Here is a 19,247-nt window from a genome sequence, read left to right on the forward strand (position 1 = left end):
AGCGACTGGAGAGGTGCCTGGCAGAAAAGGACCTGGGGGTGTTGGTGGACAGCCGGCTGAATATGAGCCAGCAGTGTGCCCAGGTGGCCAAGAAGGCCAACAGCATCCTGGCCTGTATCTGGAACAGTGTGGTCAGCAGGAGTAGGGAAGTGACTGTCCCCCTGTACTTGGCACCGGTGAGGCCCCACATTGAGTACTGTGTCCAGTTTTGGGCCCCTCACTATAAGAAAGACATTGAGATACTGGAGTGCGTCTAGAGAAGGGCAACAAAGCTGGTGGTGGGTCTAGAGAACAAGTCTTATGAGGAGTGGCTGAGGGAGCTGGGGTTGTTTAGCCTGGAGAAAAGGAGTGTCAGGGGAGACCTCACCGCTCTCTACAACCTGAAAGGAGGCTGTAGAGAGGTAGGGGTTGGTCTTTTCTCGCAAGTAACAGCTGATAGGACAAGAGGAAATGGCCTCGAGTTGTGCCAGGGGAGGTTTAGATTGGCTATTATGAAAAATTTCTTCACTGAAAGGGTTGTCAAGCATTGGAACAGGCTGCCCAGGGAAGTGGTGGAATCACCATCCCTGAAGGTATTTAAAAGACAGGTAGACGTGGCGCTGAGGGACATGGTTTAGTGGTGGATTTGGCAGTGCTAGGTTAACAATTGGACTTGATGATCTTAAAGGTCTCTTCCAACCTAAAGGATTCTATGATTCTATGACTCTATGATTCTAGTCTATAATTGTGTCACAGGTGCAGTGCCTCGAGGTCCCAGGCCAGGAGTCAAACCTCATAGGACAGGATGTAAGGTGACCAAATCCCTCAGTGTTTTGTGAAGTAAAAAAAACTTTGGTTGGCCTTTTGCTAATTTGAAAATGCAAAATTTGTATGATTTGGCCCCAAAATCTGGTAGGGGATTAAGTGTTTCAACACTTCGACACACCCAAAATTTTCCTTCAGAAAGGGTTTTGACCTTGCTGGATTAATTTCTTGATTACTTTCATTAAAATGGGATTTATTTCTTTTAAAATCATATCTTGTACCTGATAGACATACTTGCATATTGTTACCCAGATGGCCAAAGTGTATTGGAAAACAATTATTTTTCAAATAGTACTTCCACTCCTGGAGGCAAAGGTTAAAAAATGTGTTTCTGTTGGAAAATGTCCTAGATATTCTTCTATCAAAAGCACTAAAAGGAAAAAAAACTGCCACCCATCAGTGAAAATGTTAATCTGTTAAACAAACATAACCTACAGTATCAATCACGTCTTTTTAAAAAGTGAACTTAAATTACTTTCCGTCATGCAAACATCTTATATCCATTACTCAAGAAAAGAAGACTTTAGAAAAGTAATGACCAAATGTATGGTGACACGGTTGAAATATTAAAAATATCATCAACACCACACAGCAGTTATAAACGCTGTCTTTGATCTTTTAGGATACCATCTGCAGTACTGTATTAAGATTTACAAACATCTAAAAGTGAAAATTTTGCATTCCAATATAGATTTTCACCGTGCGTCAGAATCAGGCAGGAATTCTGAAAAGGAAAGCTTTAACAGACGGTGGGCTTTCTACCTAAAACAATATGTACACACATGGGGAACCCTTAACTGTTTCCCTCTGATCAGATTCCAGACCTTTTTTTTTTTTTTTCCTTTTTATGAAAGCATGGGGGTAAAATGAATAGGGTCAGGGGAGAAAAAAAACGCCAACAACAAAACCCAAAAAACTCAATCTCCTTTAAATAAAAACTTGAAAGCAAAGAGCAATTGCTAATTCACATTAATTGCTTGTACGTGTTCGCTGTGGTAAAGGAAGACGGCATTGAAAAAACAGAGTGTCTAAGCCCGCTACCTCGGGGCTAACGCTGTGAGCAAACCATGGTGAGGCGGGTACAGAGTTGGGTTACTTTAAAGTTTGGATTACTTTAAAGTATTTCTCCAGCTACGTTGACAACAGCCCTCTTAAATACAAGATTTGTTCTTTACCTCCCACCATTTTCTGTCCCCTGTGCCGCGCCGCCCGTGATCCCAAGCCATTTGCAGGCCAACGGTGCAAGTGCAGCTCCCTCTGTGAGACCGAGCAAAAGTAAACTAACGCACGCCTGCCTCGCTGGGGCCACAGCACGCGCTGTGTTTTGCTTATTTGATCTGATTTCTACGGTTTTTGAATCAGGAAAAGAGAATTCCATCACAAAATTCAATCGCATGATCCATAGCTGGGGCAAAGTCCTTTATACCTGCTCTTATGCTTCCGCACAGACAGAGAACAGAAATAATCTGGGTCTCCCCATCTAATTCACCTCTGGGATATACCACTTTCCACGCCTGCAGATTTCAGTGGCGCCCCTTGGTGCACGCAGATCCCATATGCCATCCACAGCAGAACAAATCTCATCTGTTGTCCCATTTTCACACCTTGGACACACACCACAAGCATGGCTTAGGAAGTAAGAAATGACTGGCACGGACTAGCCACCTGAAAAGCTCAACTGAAATAAATATTATCTTTTTTTTTTTTTTTTTCCCCCTCCTCTAGCACCAAGCAAAGTCTTCTTTAATAAGGGAGAATTAAACCACTTCAGTCAAAAATCCTTCTTGGTTTACCATATCCTCCAGCTCGACCAGCCAAGGCCAGTTGGCTATACCTGAACTCATTACCTTTCACAAGGAACAGTTTTACATGTGCGAGCACTCGGGGAAATTTTTGCGTACACCTCAGGTGACGTTGGCAAGCTTTCAAACTGCATGATGCTTATTGTTGTTTCAGTTTCATCAAAGAAGTATTGTTAACTAGCTTGAGCTTTTGCCCCCTTCTGTCACTGCAAAAATGGACTCTCCAGAAATGTACCTGCATTCTTCTTCCTGCAGGCTCTTGAGGAACTTGTATTGTTCTAAGAATTCAAGCAGGTGCCCAAGTGGGCAACGTCTGCATCCTACGGTGTGATGTATTTTTCATCAAGAGAACACCTGCCTGCTAGGAAAATCCCACTAATGGCCTCTGAATAAACCATAATTAGGATGTAAATGGAGGATAACTCTCACACTGCTCCCTCCAACACTGGGATTCAATAACTGCCACAGCAGGGGCTAAAATCCTGCTTTGATTTACCTCCAGAGGAATGTTGTTTTGTTAAATGAAAGTGATGAAATTCAAAGGAAGATTTATCACATTAAGTTGATCTCAAATGTACCGGTGCTATTTTGCTCTAATTCAAAAGTTTGCCTCCAATAATTAATACTTTTTGCTAGCTCAATCTTAAACAATGATTTTTTTTAAGACAGCTGTCACCTTAATTTCAATTATTCCCCCATCTGTTCAACAACACTTCACATACATTTTCTTCAGGAGGCCTGGACGCTGACTGAAAACACATCATAGACATATTTTCATTCCTCCTTCTCCAATTTCCTGGCTCTAACTCCTGCTAACGTATTAAAAAATAAAAGAAAAAGAATCATTCAGATATCAAACGGTGCTCTTGTTGATTTACTTAAAAATATGAAAAAAAGATTCCCCATAGTTAATGGGAACAATTCTCTCTAATGCTTCCACCATTTTGACTAATGCTGCAACACCAAACAGTAATTAAACCTCCAGAACTCCATGGATACTTTACTGCAGTGGGATTACATTTGGTTTTGAAAGAAAAGGAAAATTAAGCATGTTGTATGAAGTCTGTTTATCTACTGGACTACAATTCCCTTTGCTCTTTCCTACAAATTGCTCATTTGACTTTCTCCCTGTTTGTCTACAACCCCATCAACTCAAGGACTAATTACACCAGTGCTGCGCTGCCAGCTGAGGAATACCCAAGTTCTCAAGCCAACGTCCAGGCCCAAGACTATTTTCAAAAAGGGAGAGAAGGTTGAACCAGGGAACTATAGGCCAGTCAGTCTCACTTCTGTGCCTCGTAAGATTATGGAGCAGATCCTCCTGGAGGCACTGCTAATGCAGAAGAATAACGAAGAGGTGATTGGGTACAATCAACACTGCTTCACCAAGGGCAAATCGTGCCTGACAAACCAGGTGGCCTTCCATGAGAAGGTCACAACATCAATAGACAAGGGGAGAGCAACGGACGTCATTTACCTGGACCTGAGCAAAGCCTTTGACACTGTCCTGCATGACATCCTGGTCTCCAAGCTGATAAAATATGGGTTTAATGGACTGACAATTCAGTGGATAAAGAATTCGCTTGATGGCCGCACCCAAAGAGTGGCTGTCAATGGGTCCATGTCCAAGCGGAGGCCAGTGACAAGTGGAGTCCCTCAAGGATCAGTACTGGGACCAGTCTTGTTTAACATCTTCATCAGCGACATGGACAGTGCCATAGAGTGCACCCTCAGCAAGTCTGCCGACAACACCAAGCTGTGTGGGGCGGCTGACACACTAGAGGGAAGGAATGCCACCCAGAGGGACCTTGACAGGCTGGAGAGGTGGGCCCATGCCAACCTCATGAAGTTCAACAAGACCAAATGCAAGGTCCTCCCTCTGGGTCAGGGCGATCCCAAGCACCGATATAGGCTGGGCGGTGACTGGCTTGAGAGCAGCCCTGAAGGAAAGGACTTGGGGGTGCTGGTGGACGAGAAGCTCAACATGAGCCATCAGTGTGCACTAGCAGCCCAGAAAGCCAATCGTATCCTGGGCTGTATCAGGAGAAGCGTGGCCAGCAGGTCAAGGGAGGTGATTCTCCTCCTCTACTCCACTCTCATGAGACCCCACCTGGAGTACTGCGTCCAATTCTGGAGCCCCTACTACAAGAAAGATATGGACATGCTGGAGCGTGTCCAGAGAAGGGCCACGAGGATGATCAGAGGGCTGGAGCACCTCTCCTACGAGGACAGACTGAGAGAGTTGGGGTTGTTCAGTCTGGAAAAAAGAAGGCTCCGAGGAGACCTTATAGTGGCTTACCAGTATCTGAAGGGGCCTACAAGAAAGCTGGTGAGGGACTTTTTAGGATGTCGGGTAATGGTAGGACTAGAGGGAATGGATCAAAACTAGAGATGGGACGATTCAGACTGGATGTTAGGAAGAAGTTCTTCACCATGAGGGTGGTGAGACACTGGAACAGGTTGCCCAGAGAGGTGGTGGAAGCCCCATCCCTGGAAGTTTTTAAGGCCAGACTGGACGGGGCTCTGAGCAATTTGATCTAGCAGGAGGTGTCCCTGCCCATGGCAGGGGGGTTGGAACTAGATGATCTTTAAGGTCCCTTCCAACCCTAACAATTCTATGATTCTATGACTGGAAAGAGTGAGCGACCCTCTGCGCCTGCCTCCCAGCTGCGGTGCCTGCAGCAGACCCGGAAGAGGCACATTCTCCGCTCTGGGCAGGATGCTCAAGAAATTCTCATGCCCGTCCTTATATTGAAACATCTCTTCCTTAAACATGCCATGCTGGAACATCTCAACCATAACAGTACTTTAAAATGTAACAGCAAATATCATATGTTTTTATGAATGACAGGTTTTACCACAGTCAAAAGCCTCTTCTTTCAGAGAAAGAAAAGCCACAGACTGTCACTGCTGCCCTCCCAATTTATTGAACACTATTTCTATTAGATGGTTCATCTCTGGAATGAACCAGCAGCACATCTGTGTTGCCTCTCCCAAGCTTGAATCATCTGGTGCACCTCCCTGGACTATTTGCTGGTCGAGCGCCTTGAGCCTTCTCTGTGCCTTGGGCACAGCTGGGTTTGTGGGGCTGCCCAGGCTCACACTAACCAGCACATCTGGATGTGCCTATGGGACGTCAGTGACAGGGTGCACCCATCTTCATCAATAGCAAAGCCCTCACCATCACCGGCGCAGGATCACAACACGCAGACGAAAGCAGGATGTGCCAGATAACTAATGAGACTTTGGCACAAGTACTTCATTAACCCCTGGGACCAACCACAAATCACTTTTGCTGCACAATACTTCCGGCAAAATTTTCCCGAGTGCCTAAGGTTCATTTTGAAAACTGACAAAATTCTCTAAGATCCCATGTCCCACTAAAAGCTGGTGGTCCCACTGGGACTAATGAGCACCCAGGCTGACGGCTACCCCACACCTACTCATCTCACAGCTCAGGAGCACGGGAACGCACCCAGACTGGGGCACAGGCTGGGCAGTACCACTGACCGGCACCGAATTTGGCAAGATGCTTGGCTTCTCCACACTGCACTCTACTTTCTGAGGCATTTCTGAAAGAAAGAACATAAGACAGGGCCAGAATTTCAGAAAAATTTTTGTATCCAAAAAGCAGACAGAAATTTAGGAAAACTTTCTAAAGCAAACAAATGAAGTTAATGTCCAGCATGGCAAGCATAAAAAGGAAGCTGGGTTCAGAATTTGCTTAGATGCCGAATGGTACTTTTGGAAGCGTTCTTCTGAACCTTTACAGGCTTAACTTCCTTCCAAATTCAGACCACCATGATCTTAAGAACTTCTCACAGTAGTACACTAAGGGTAAAAGTCCCAAATGTATCCACTCAAAAGGTCCTGAGAAATCACAATCTTGCATTTTAACTTGATGATGATGCAGAGAGATGTTGACATATGATGTCAGGGTAACAACTGGTGAATGACTATCCTTGCACTGTTGACAAAGGCATTCTCAAATTTCATCTGCCCTGGGAATCACCTGCTCCCAGAATGTGACAGTCGTTTGCTAGGAGAGCCAGCACCCCGTCCAAAGTCACGGGGGGGGCGCATTGGTGACACACAGCCATTTCTCCAGCTTTCTGTAAAGGTTTTCATTCATGGGGGAAGCCAGTTCAAAATGCTGCCAAGAGCACAGCAGAAACCCTTTTTTCTAGTACATTCTTGCAACTCGCTTCTGACGCATGGCTCGCAGCATTCCATCAAACACCGTCTTTCTACTGGAAGAGGCAGCTGATGATTTTTAGAGCTGTCAACTACATTAGCTCAAAACGAATCATGTAACCTCAATGTTCCCTCAAGAATTAGAGCACAAGTAAACTATGGCCCTTCGAACGTGGTAGACATTATTACTTCTAGACACAGGTGGTTTGGGGCTCATGGAAACCAAAGTCTCAGCCTCCTAAAAGAAAAGGTAGTAAAATAAATAGTTTGGGGCTTTCGCATTTTCTATTTCTACGTGTTCCTTCTGCAAGACAAGCATAATGAGAGAAGTTATATTCCATGGTAAACATCATGCGACTATCAAGCAAACCGGGAATAGGGGGACAAAGTGTTTATATGAGCTTGCTACGTGATGAGCAGAGCGCTCTTCTCGCTGCACTGGGAGGTGTGAGCACTGCAAAAAGCCTCCTAAGGGAACAGCAAACTTCTCCTAGACTAGAAAGGAAGAGGATCAGCTGCCAAGTGAAATTACAGTGGAGAAAACAAAATATCCAAACTGAAAAAGCAGTCCAATCCTTCTCTGCCTGTTTTTAAAGAACCGAAAACTAAAATATTTAATTCCTTTTTAACTGAAAAACACTGTTTCAATAGGGCTTGCTTTTCCTACTATTAAACAAACCTCTTTGCATACTGTACATACCAGAAACCCAGATCTACACGGGGTTGCTGCTACATCCCACCTGAACGCCGAGCGATTTGCTGATAGAATTAAATTCTTTTTCTTTTAGTTTTTTTCCAAAAATATTGCACAGGCTGTGGTTTCTTTGGGGTTTGCATCACCGAAGGACTGCACAAAGCAGACAACCATCAAGTTCTAGCCTCCAAAAGGCTGCTGCAACTGCAGGTCAAAAGTTTTGCCTCTTTTTTTTTTTTTTTAACCTGCTTCATTATCTACTAAAAAAACCCAAAGCAAAAAAAAAAAAAAAAAAAGGTATTCACATGTTTGATATAAAATCTCTCCGGTATTTTCTTTTGTGTTATATTTAAGCCAGCCTGGGAAATTTCCTGATCATTGCCTGCCAGAAATGCACTGCAAAGACTGAAAATCAGGTTCATAAGGAGTGGACACCTGCAGAAAATAGATTCTGTTAGTAACTATTTGGAGCGCAAAAAAAAAAAGTCGCCTTTTATCAAGTTAATTGCTCTCAGTTACTTTAGCTTCTTCACTAGTATTCCTTCCAGTTTGGATAAAATCAACAGTCATTGGAACTAGGTGATTAAGGTCCCTCCCAACCCGGACCATTCTATGATTCTATGATCATTCTGATTTTAAGCCTGTCAGCGATTCCTTCGCTGTAAAAGACCTGAGTTAATCAAACTGCACCCACAAACAAGCTTGTGTGGCAACGCAGCAGCAATTTGCGACAGCTGCACTGGCACTACAGAAAGCAAGCGTAACAATTTACAAGCTGACACTGATTTTACCTAATGGCAATCAAAAAATGATGACTAGGAAAAATATAATAATTCCGTTTCAGCATATTTTCAGGATAATTTTTCTTGGTTCAACCCTGTGTATACCTGCTTAGAGGATTATTACTCCATTTGAAGGATTTGGCCTCACTCCTGAATGCCTCTTCATAATTTTACCAACTGAGCACCCACTAACACTTTCTGCGAGAACTTCTAGCAAAAACAATACAAAAAATCCAGTCCCAGTGATCATGCACTAAAAACAGAGAAAAAAGTGCTTGGAGATGTAATACTTTAAAGCATCTCTGTAAGTTTAATTTTTAAAGGACAGAATGAGGCATATTAAATTCTTCTCACACTATAAGGTACGTATATCACTTGTACAAGAAAACCCCAAATAAAATGATTAATCAAAGTGACTGAAGAGGTGTGAAAACAGTGCAAGCTGGAATTGGTGGAGACTTGCTGAGATCTTGGAGACATCTTTTTTTTCTTTTGAATGCGTTCTACTACATCCTTTCCCTTTAAAATAATAGTGCAATTTGCTTTTATGATTTCATTGAAAAACACTTACTAAATATTTCTGCTGATAAGAGAGCATTCAGACCCATGCTCTAGAGCCACTCTGTTGAAAGGCAAATGCCTTCTCTACTGGTAAGAGTAGGATGGGACAACATCAGGTGTTTTCCAGAAAAATCTCGCTCTAAAGGAAATGCAAAGCAAGAAGAAACTCTGAAGTGACAACATGCGTCCTGACTGGCTTTGATAGAGAATGTTTTCCAACGTTTTTGGGGAGGTATCAATTACATCACGAAATATGGTGAATGCGTAACAATAGCAAAAAGTGATGGATGCAATATCAGACATTTGATATAGAAAGGACTTCTCCTACAAACTCTTCCTTTCACAAGCATTCTTACTCACACAAGCAATCCTCTTCTTGGCAAGGGGCTGCAGGATCAAAATATAAAAAGCATATGTAGTCAAATGATTTTTCAGAGATACTGAACTTTATATATATATAATTCTTTCTGTGGGAACAAAACTCTAAATGGTGTGGTACTGGTTAGTGCTACCAGTCCCAAAGAGCATTACTACTTTAAAGCCTTGATCCTGTAGACCACTGGCTTCCCAGAAAGGTCTATACAAATTACTCAAGACTTTATTTGTTGGGTTTGGAAATGGCTACACTGTATAAAAATGTTTTTGTATTTATTTTTTAAAAAATTATCTTTACAAAAAAACTTTCCCCTTTTTTTCTTTTTCTTTTTTTTTTTTTCTTAAAGATATCATTATCTACAGGAACCCATAAAAATTTTTCCATATTTACATCTAGATAGCTAATCATTGACAAATATAATATCGTGAAATAAAATATTGAAAGTGAATATCCAACCTTTTAAATAGACATTTGGCTCACAGCATAAACAACAGAGAAAACAAATAAACAGAACAAAAAAAAAAAAAAGATCTGCTCTTCTTACAGGCCCGATCTTTTCCTTTCTCTTAAAAAAAAAAAGGAAAAAAGAAAAAAGAAAAAAAGTAAGTATATCGGTGGGATCAAACACGCTGCTTCTAAGCAGAATGCCAGCAACAAACTGCTCCCATCCAGCACCTCACACTGAAAACCCAAGTTCTCCAAAGCTCATGTGAGTGGTTGCTGAGACATACAAGTGTCCGGCCGACACAGGACTGGCACCGGTCCCCCACCCTGCTCCAAATGCATCGTCTGCGTTTCATTCTGAGGAAGGGTATGGCCCCCACACTTCCCTTCTTTCGCTCTCAAGAGATGGTAAGTTTAGCTTCGTTCTGAAATGATATATTTGGCCACTGATGCATGGAGGCAGAAGGTTGGGGTAGGAAGATGACAGCGTGCCTCTCGTTTCCGAGTATGCACACACATTTGCTCCCTGTTCTCTCCTGCGCAAACACACACGCTGCCCCACACAGCCGTTCACGCGCTCTGAAGTACACAGAGGGCCAGGTCCTCTCGAGGGGAACAGACCAGCACAGTTCCTTGTAACCCCCTTTGGAAAATTAATTTCCTGGCACATCCCTTTCGCCAGCAGTCTGGGAAGGGCCAAGGAGGAGGAAGAGGAGGAGGCAAGAGGAGCCTGCACAGCCAGACGGGGCCAGGCCAGCAGCCCAGGTCACCACAGCCCCTGCTGAAAAGGCTGCTGCTTGCAGCTGGAGTGCAAACTGGGATTTGGGGGGCTATGGGAAATGGAAAGCTCCTCAAAATGGCCTCTGGTTCCCTTGTGGGCACATATTCTCTAAAATTCCGGCCTTCTGTTTGTTGTCATGTATTGGGACATGTGCTACAGCTAGTCTAATAAGAACTCAAATTATGGTATATTACTTTACATCCACTCACACTCACAAACACCCCCTCACACGCACCCATATATGTTGGCAGGATACATCAGCATTCATATAAAGCTTTGGAACTTTCATCCCTCAGCATTAAGAGCAAAAGCTACTTAACTGGTACCTTACTGTTAACTGCAAATGTGCTTTAGAAGCAGCATTTCCTTAGATAACTTTCTTCTGTAAATATCACAGTGACCATAATATATCATTAAATGTATTTTGCTGAAGTGCACAGGCAATAACCCTGGCTATATATATATATTCATATAATTCCACCCACCCCCAAATCTTTTTAAAAGAAAGTCGTTAAAAGCCGGTGTCGCAGTGTGAAAGCTTCCTTGAGCATAGGAGTTTAAACAATGTACCTCACCATAAAAAGGAAAGAGAAACAAATTAAACAGCTGTAGGCGCATTATCCCATACTTCTACAGTGTTGTGTCTAAATGCTGTGCTGGCTTGAGAAAGAGTCTGTGCACGAGTCAATCTGTCTTAAAATACTGCTGTAAATATTGTCATTGGTTCGGTTCTACAGGTGTGTTCTCCTCTTCATCCCTCTTGGGCTTCCCTTTCTCCTCCTCCTCTTCCCTGATGGCCTGGATTTGTTCTGAAGATTGGTGCAGCGTGGATTGCTCCACACCTTGCTTCTCTGTCCCAGCTAACCTCTCCTCATCCTCAATTACTTTCTTCCACATTTTATGGTTCTGAAGCAGGTGCTGAGTGATCTGACAGTAGATTTTCCTCCTCTTGAACTTCTTCTTTCCTGTAAAACACCATGTGTCGTTAATGTACTGTTTTCTGTGAAGAAAGAAGGAAAAGGGACTGAAAGCGTAGGAAGCAGACAGGGTGTACTATGACTTATAGGAACTGCATGGACAGATTTTCAAAACTTCAAACTTAGTCTTAAAATTCAGAAAGTCATGCCTCTCCAGACCTCTGGGAAAGCAAAGTGGTTTCCTGCACAGTTTGAGCCCCAGCTTCATCCTATCACAGGCTGCATGCTGTCCCTGACCATGCAGCTCACGTGGACAGCTAGTGCTTGAATGAGTACGCAGAAAACATGTCACTGAGCTGTTTCTGTTCATTTTTTTTATATCAAGTACTTAAAGACTCTCGTCAACCTACTCCATAACACGCACACACATTAAATTCTACACCCCTCCTCCCCCGGCCCCAGTGGATCCCTGCTGATTGCCCTAGATAAAAAAAAAATCCTGATTTTGTTTTGTCCACATTTTACCTCCGATCTGAGCCATGCTGTAGAAGGATAATGAATGTAGAAGGATAAGATGCACTAGTAATCAAAGGAGGGAACGCACTCCTATGTTCTCTTTTCAGAGTCAAAAGATTTACCGCTCCACCACTGCAGTGGAGATGACCTTAAAGCCTTTGCACAACACTGCTTTGGCAAAGGAATCTGCGTATTCATATAGCTAAGTACTACCAGGGAGCTTGCTGGCCTTTGGTTTTGAAGCATCAGTCCCCTGCTGTTGACCTATAAAATGTTTTTGCCACTGGTAGTTCTCATGGCTCCTGAGAGCTACACTACAAGAGTTTTGCTATCTGAAGTGTGCTTTTTTCCCTGTCAATATAGTCTGTCCCATGCAGATTGTTAACTCCTTAATAGTACAAAGCTTGAAAATTTTCCCTGGTCATTAACAGTGGCAACGGCAGTCACAGAACTGAAATAATAACCCCTCCAAAGACAACTGCTGATTTCTTTTTTAAAGCAGGTGACGTAGAGGAATGTTTTGTACCAAATAAAATTGCGTGTATTAGTATTTGCAGGTTGCCTAAAGTATGTCTGTGTCAGGATCCAAAACGTTTAGCCCTTGAAGCTTTTGAACTGGAAACAAAGAGCTTTTCACTGAGCACAGACCAAATCCAACTCAATCCTTCATTAGAAAGCCCTTGGTTCCCTGTAGGAAACCTTCAGGTTTAGCACTAATAAGAAGCCCCTATGCTGCCAATGCCTCAGCAGGACATTCTCTCCTGGGTTTCCCGGGTGACCCTGTATCTTGCTGCTCTCTGCAGAGACCAGTGAGTGCTTGCTGTGGTGTTAAAATTTGTCTGAATCACTAAAAGACCGAGCCAGTTTAATTCTTATACTTGCATCAGGACTTTGGGGGAATTACATGCTCCTGTATAATAACAAACACAATGACTGATTTTAAGCTACATTAAGTTTTTATAACTCTTAAATTTATCTCAACTGCTCTAGCAAATTATCAGGACCTATGTGAAGTATTTTCTGCCACAATTGTATTTCCACCCGCCTAAAAGGCATTTCCATCAAGAAAAAGATCTTCACCAATACCTACACAACTCTTAGTATCTATGCATCTGACATCTCGACCTTTTATTTTGTTTCATTGAGAAAGTTTAGAACAACAAAAATTGTGTTGATCATAGGTATAAATTTCTAACAACCTTTAAGACCCCTATATCAACACAAAGGATCCCGTAGATTCCTGATTCAGATCCACACAGACACGGATAATTTAGGGAACTGGAAGAAAACAGTTTGTAACATGTTGGTACGACTGAGAAGATGAACACCCCACATTTGGTAAGAAGGAAATAGGAGGAATTTGTTTGAATATCTCAAAACCTCGGATACATTTATTTTTAAGGTTTTGAAAAAGATAAAGAGCCTAAAATCATCAGGTTGAATAGTAAGGTACTGTCATGGAGTAGAACAGAAGAAAGAAAACAGAAGATTTGGTCTGTTTTCAATGCGACAAGGGTTAATAATGCCCTGTGCTTTCAACCTGAAAGCAACATTGTTGGACTGGACTAGCAGTGATAGAGAAGACAACTGAATACAGAAATGAGGTGAAAGGAGACGAAGGATTTCAAAGTAAGGTTAGACACTGCAATGGATAAATGAGAACATCCTTCATCTTTCTTTTTAATATAGCAGTATCAGTTTCAGTGCTTTGGGGTCTATGTTGGTTACCAGTAGCGTAAGCTTTCCCCCTGGTAAGCGATTCCATAAACGCCAATCTGCCACAGAAACACGTAGCTCTGCCTGCTATTACAGAGCCGATGCATTATAGGGTGCTAAAATAAACCTCTGTGTGCTATATTATTTAATGTTGTTCTCAAAAACATTTTTTGTGCATGTGAACCTACTAAATTTATGTACAAGTGCATGCGTATGAACAGTGGCAATGATTTCTTAAATACAAACTGCATACCCCTGGATCTTACTGGAGATAAAAGGTCAATTCTGCATGTCAGGAGATGCAGATTTTAGTTTCAAAGCCCTAATGTGACTTACTGCAATTATCTTTCCACTTCTCAGCTTTCCCAACAGAAAATAGGGATGATACTCATTAGGGCATGAAAGTGTGTGGGGAAGAACAGAAAAAATTAGACTGCTAGTGAAAAAGCTATGTGTCGGTATTTTACTAGCGTACTTAAGGCTGGTGCTTTCTAGAAGGATTAGATACAGGGGAGAGAGAGAAAGATGACCCACAGAAGGAACTAAAAGAACAGTAGCAGGAAATTCAGAAGGAAGAGGAACACAAAAGAAAAGAGAAATCTTGGGAAGAGAAGCATGTGGGATTAAACTGGTAAAAGACACTTCCAACAAGTTCCGGAGGTCTCTTTGCAAAGTACAAAGTTCTCTTCTCAGTATGACAGATGTTGGCACTGTTGCCCTTCTGGAGGAGAGGCAGGAGCCTATCAGCTTTAGTTACTGATTAGCCAGAAGGGCCAAGGGACGAAGCTCCCAGCACACAACACAGCGATGCTCGGTGTGATTCTTGATTCTCTCCCCACTCCTCCCCATATACTACCTTTAAAAGATTTGCATTAAAATACTTCCATTGCTAAAAACTTTTACTGTCTCAGCACCGCAGAGCCTCATTCTATTATTCTTGTACATCATGCTAACTCATGCAAATGTTGAGTGCTTTCCTTGAAAAATCTCCCAACCGTCCTTTCTTAAGTGAAATTGTTACAGTCTACTAACACCAGTGCTGGAAGTAGTCTAAAAAGCCCTCATGCACAGACAGGTGATCCACCACCAGAAACCTCAACTGAAGGCAGAAAAGAGTAATAGATATGAACAACAATGAGTACCAGTCCTGATACCACTAAGCATCTCCGTTACTAACGTGACTGGCTACATGCCAGCTTCACCAAGGACAGCACTGAATAACTAAGTCTGGAGATGCCCACGTAGAACGTGACCAGCTCATGGTCTCAACACTTAAAATATGGGTGCTTAGATTTTGGTCACAATATGGAACTTGCTCTGTTGAAAAATATAAGTGTGAGCAACTTACTGGATTCAGCGTTTTCACAAGTTTCCATTTCTGCTGTTTCCTCCTCTTCATGCTCATCTGTGTCTCCTGATTCATCACTATCTTCTATCCATTTTCCTGGCATCAGCCCCGCTGAGTCATAGGAGTTACATAGTGGTCCCACAATGTGAGTGATGAAAGATTCCTGGAGGTGCGCCAGCTGAGGAGCAGAGCGATCCATGAAAGGACTGATTGGCAAGCCCAAGCTAGCCTCTTCATCACCCTGGAGATGAAAAATAACAGTAATTTCTCTGAAGTAAATGAAACAAAACCATGTCACGAAAAAGAGTAATGCACATCAAACCAAATCAAAATGATGAAAGAAAAATAATTCAGCTCTAATGGCACTTCCATAGCACGCCAGCATGACATTACTACAATGCTATCACATCAAATGGTTAATTGAAGTTACAGTTCTTTTCTTGTAAGAGGACTCACTACTGACAGCGTGAATGTAACAAAGGTGTTAGTTGATGGCTGTGCAAAATGATGCCCACCGCCCTTGTCCTGTACTTTACACTGTGTGTGTAAAAGTTTGAAAATAATTATTTTCTTTCTTTCCTCCTTTTCAAAAAATCCCTTCTGATTTTGGGATTGTTATCTCACAACAACCTTGTAGTCAGCCATCTGTTTGCAGGGAACAAGACCGAACTTCTACAAGCAAGGGCTATCTCATTGAACTAGTTTTCTTATGAATTTTGTTCTTACTATATATAACATGGAGAGGTCCTCTTGCTTTTGAGTCATAAGTATTTGCTCCCGGGACCATTAGAATGATCCCTATGAAAGCAGGGGTTACTCAGAGGCAGTAATCTTTCCCATAAAGCTTTTTGTGAGCTTTTCCTGGGGAGAGAAGATAGAGGGGAGGTATAGGAAGACTTTTTTTCTTCCTCCTCTCATGATATAGAAGAAGGTAAAACTTTCTTGCACAGTCAAGTCTGATATACTCCCACCTCCCTATCGCAGCAAAGCTACTGGTGATATCAATGAGTTTTCAGCTGAGTAGACATGTCAAGACTGGATGCCACCCCCCCAAGAGAAAAATCTAATCCCCCCAATCAAGCCTGATACACAAATTGGTGTTTTAATACAATACAGAGATCTATATTTGAGAATACAGATTAGAATTTGGAGAGACATTTTCCATTTCCATTATGTTACAGATTGCCTGAATTTATCTCCTTGTGACCTCATTTTTCGAAAAGTCATGGACAATGGATCTAGTCAACACCCTGTTGATATCTGGGACAGCCAAAGAATCGGAGTTAAATTTTGAAATACGTACAACAAATGTCTCATTTCCTTGTGTTTTGTTTTGTGACTTTTATAATAACCTATCCTGAAATGTTCTGTTCAATCATTAAACGCAAAATATTAGTGTTAGCAAAACGCTGAAACATGCCACCCACTCTTGAAATAGAAAACAAATTAAGAAGAGGTGGCAGATCGCTCTTTACAGTAAGACATCTGAGATTTCCTCGTTGCGAGCTGTCAGTAGTGGGAAGAAAGCTGACTATTGAAATGTTTACAAGTTCTTTTTTCATGTTCCATTAAAACATGATTTATTATGTGAAATATTTTGCAGTACGTTTTTTGACTCTTTTTAGTATGTCTAACCTGTTTTCAAATAAGTATGCCAAGCATGTGGAGGAAAGAAAAAGAAACATACTGTAACAATATGACACAGGATTTTGAATGTTTCTATGCAACACATTTTTAATAAGGAGGTTTTTTTATACGGGAGTTAAACACCAATTCCTTTGAAGAATTTATTAGAGGAAATTCAAGAAAGATATTTCATTATTTTCACAGCATAGGTTGAATGTACATATGTATGCTCTTTGATAACGACTCTAGGGAAATTCAAACTTCCCATAAAATTCTCCTTTTTAGAAGTGAGAAAATAAAGACTTCTCCCTTTTCAGAAAAAAGCCTGACACTTTTTTGGTGAAGCAATGGTGAAGATGGTTTGATACACCTCTCATAGCATATTACATTAAAGAAAATGAGAATTTAACCTAGGTTAAATAAATTGAGAACCTAGCTTATCCTCTTTAACTCCAAAAGTAAGTCCTAGGAAGAAAATGTTCTCTGTTGTCAATCCCATCAATGCCCTGTCAGCATAGCAGCTCACGCCATGCAAAATAAACAAACCAGGAAACCCACTGGGATGTACTGATTTCTCAATACAGTGAATACACACCTTCTATTAAAACAGAAACAAAACCAAAAGCCCCTAATGTCTTATGACTCCCTGACCTCTTGGAATTTGCTACCGAAGATTTCAAATGCATTTGCCCACAATCCCCATGCCAAAAGTAAAGCCAATACAAAAATAACATATGTGTTATTCTGAATCAAAATTTGCAGAGCGGATAAATCTCAAACGTTTTTTTTTTTTTTAATTACAAGATTATAAAAAAGATAATCTCCAACAGTCCTTTGGAGCAGCTTCCAAGAGCATGGAAACATTAGTGGCACACCTTTCTAACTGATGGAAAATAACCCAGATTCCTACCATGGAACAGATAACACAGTATCCTCCCACACTGTTCCTTCCAAGCTTGATTCAGAGCTCACTATCCAACACTTTGATGGCATTAATGTACTGGAGCACTTACTGCCCTCTGACATTAGTTATGTTGGATCAAAGGAGAGGCATATCATACGTCTGATTAACAGGTTTTGTCTGCATGCAGTAGTCACCCACAAGCTATGATCATCTCCAGAATCAAATGAAGTAGAATTTGTTGGGAGAGTTGTAATGAAAACAGATGAATACGAAGAAAAGCATTTCCTGGAAGAAAATTTAGGAGAGAAAGGTTGACCACTGTTGTTATGGGAGTCGCTCTTTTTCTTTAAGAAAAAATGAAAAGAAAACTGGAACCAACTATACATGTAATATATGTAGGGTCATTGTTCTTCCTTTTTCTCAGATCTGAAATAAATGAAGGAGCTTCAGGTCAATGCCAGAGTTTTGTCCCTTTTCCCATTTCTTTACATAATCCTGAAGGCAGCAGCAGCAGAAAATCCTGATTTTTTCCAAACTGTAAGTACAGTAAACTTAAGGGAAGATGAAAAGGCTTTAAAAGAGATTAGTCTCTGACTTCAAGTTACTGCACAGCCTCCTCAAGAATTCTGTGGGGTGTCTGGTTCAGTGAATTAGCCTGCTTGTTTCCTCTAGAAAAGACAGGATGTGGAACACGTTCAAAATACGTTCCCACTCAGGAAACAGTGGAATAGTGCGGGAACAGCCCTGTCCCGTGCACTGGGCAGGGCTAAATAGGTTATAATGACAAAAGGTTCAATTATGGGCTCCCTTACACCTGGCAGGAGAGGATCAGTGCCTGGCTGTATTCCCAGGTCTTTGTAAATCAATCTGTGGCTGTCCTCCTACCTCGTGCAACCATCAGCTGAGCTTTGCATAATTAGTGCAGTTGTATTGACAAACATTCTGAAAGTTGAAATTGTTGTCTTAAAAAATAAAGCATGAGTCAGGATCAATGTGTCGGGAGCAGATATGGTTAGTATGTGATAAACTGAAAGTCAATGTTACAGTTATGCTCTGTTAACACTAAGGTTCTGTGGGTGTGAACAGAGATGTGGCCCACAGCGAAGCTAAAATAATTGCTCTACTCTGTTTAGATCATCTCAACAAGGATGTTGTCCAGTTTTAGAGACCACATGACAATAAAAGCGTGAGCCACCTGGAGTGACTGCAGAGGAGAGCAATGAGAACCAGCTGATGTCTTGAAAAGGCATAGAAGGAAGGATAAAAAGATAGTTTGCACTAAGGAAGACTGGAAGGGAGACGTGAACACTGCCAACAGAAAAAAAAAAAAAAAAAAAAGAGGAAAGGAACACTTGTTCATCGTGTCCACTGAGAACAGTACCAGACTAGACAGTCAAGCCTGTAGAAACCTCATCCTCAGACGTCTTGAGGACACATCAGGACTTTCACTGACCCAGCAGAAGGACAGACTAGTGTGACTCTAGCCATCCCCTTCATCACTATTCTCTGTGATTTTCACTCATCACCAGCACTAACATTCTGCAGGACTGTTTAACACAAGATATGCAACCAGCAGATACCACTTTGGACCTGCATTTATTTACCTGTTCATAAAACTCATTGACAATGCCTTCTGTCCACTGCAGATGCAAATCTTTGCATTTTGCAGGCCCATTTATGTCAGCCAGTTTGATGCACATTTGGCAAACCAGCAAGCGGTCGTTCTCATTAGTCCAGTCAATTCCAACATCATCATTCACCTAGTAGACAGAAAAAGGAAAA

The 19,247-nt window shown here is 41.8% G+C and overlaps 1 protein-coding gene across 1 annotated transcript in view; it reads right to left on the bottom strand.

Annotated features, from left to right (window-relative positions):
- Positions 1–2,494: 2,494 nt before the first annotated feature.
- PDE3A (phosphodiesterase 3A) overlaps positions 2,495–19,247 on the bottom strand; it is a 266,161-nt gene continuing 249,408 nt past the window's right edge. Inside the window, exons 14-16 of the mRNA XM_063358308.1 lie at positions 19,070–19,225; positions 14,936–15,176; positions 2,495–11,403 (exon numbers count right to left, since the gene is read on the bottom strand). Of these exons, the coding sequence (XP_063214378.1) occupies positions 11,156–11,403; positions 14,936–15,176; positions 19,070–19,225 (645 nt within the window). The 3' untranslated portion in view covers positions 2,495–11,155. The remainder of the gene's footprint in view (positions 11,404–14,935; positions 15,177–19,069; positions 19,226–19,247) is intronic.

The sequence above is a fragment of the Chroicocephalus ridibundus genome, chromosome 1, assembly GCF_963924245.1.
Source record: "Chroicocephalus ridibundus chromosome 1, bChrRid1.1, whole genome shotgun sequence".
Taxonomy (NCBI): Eukaryota; Metazoa; Chordata; class Aves; order Charadriiformes; family Laridae; genus Chroicocephalus; species Chroicocephalus ridibundus.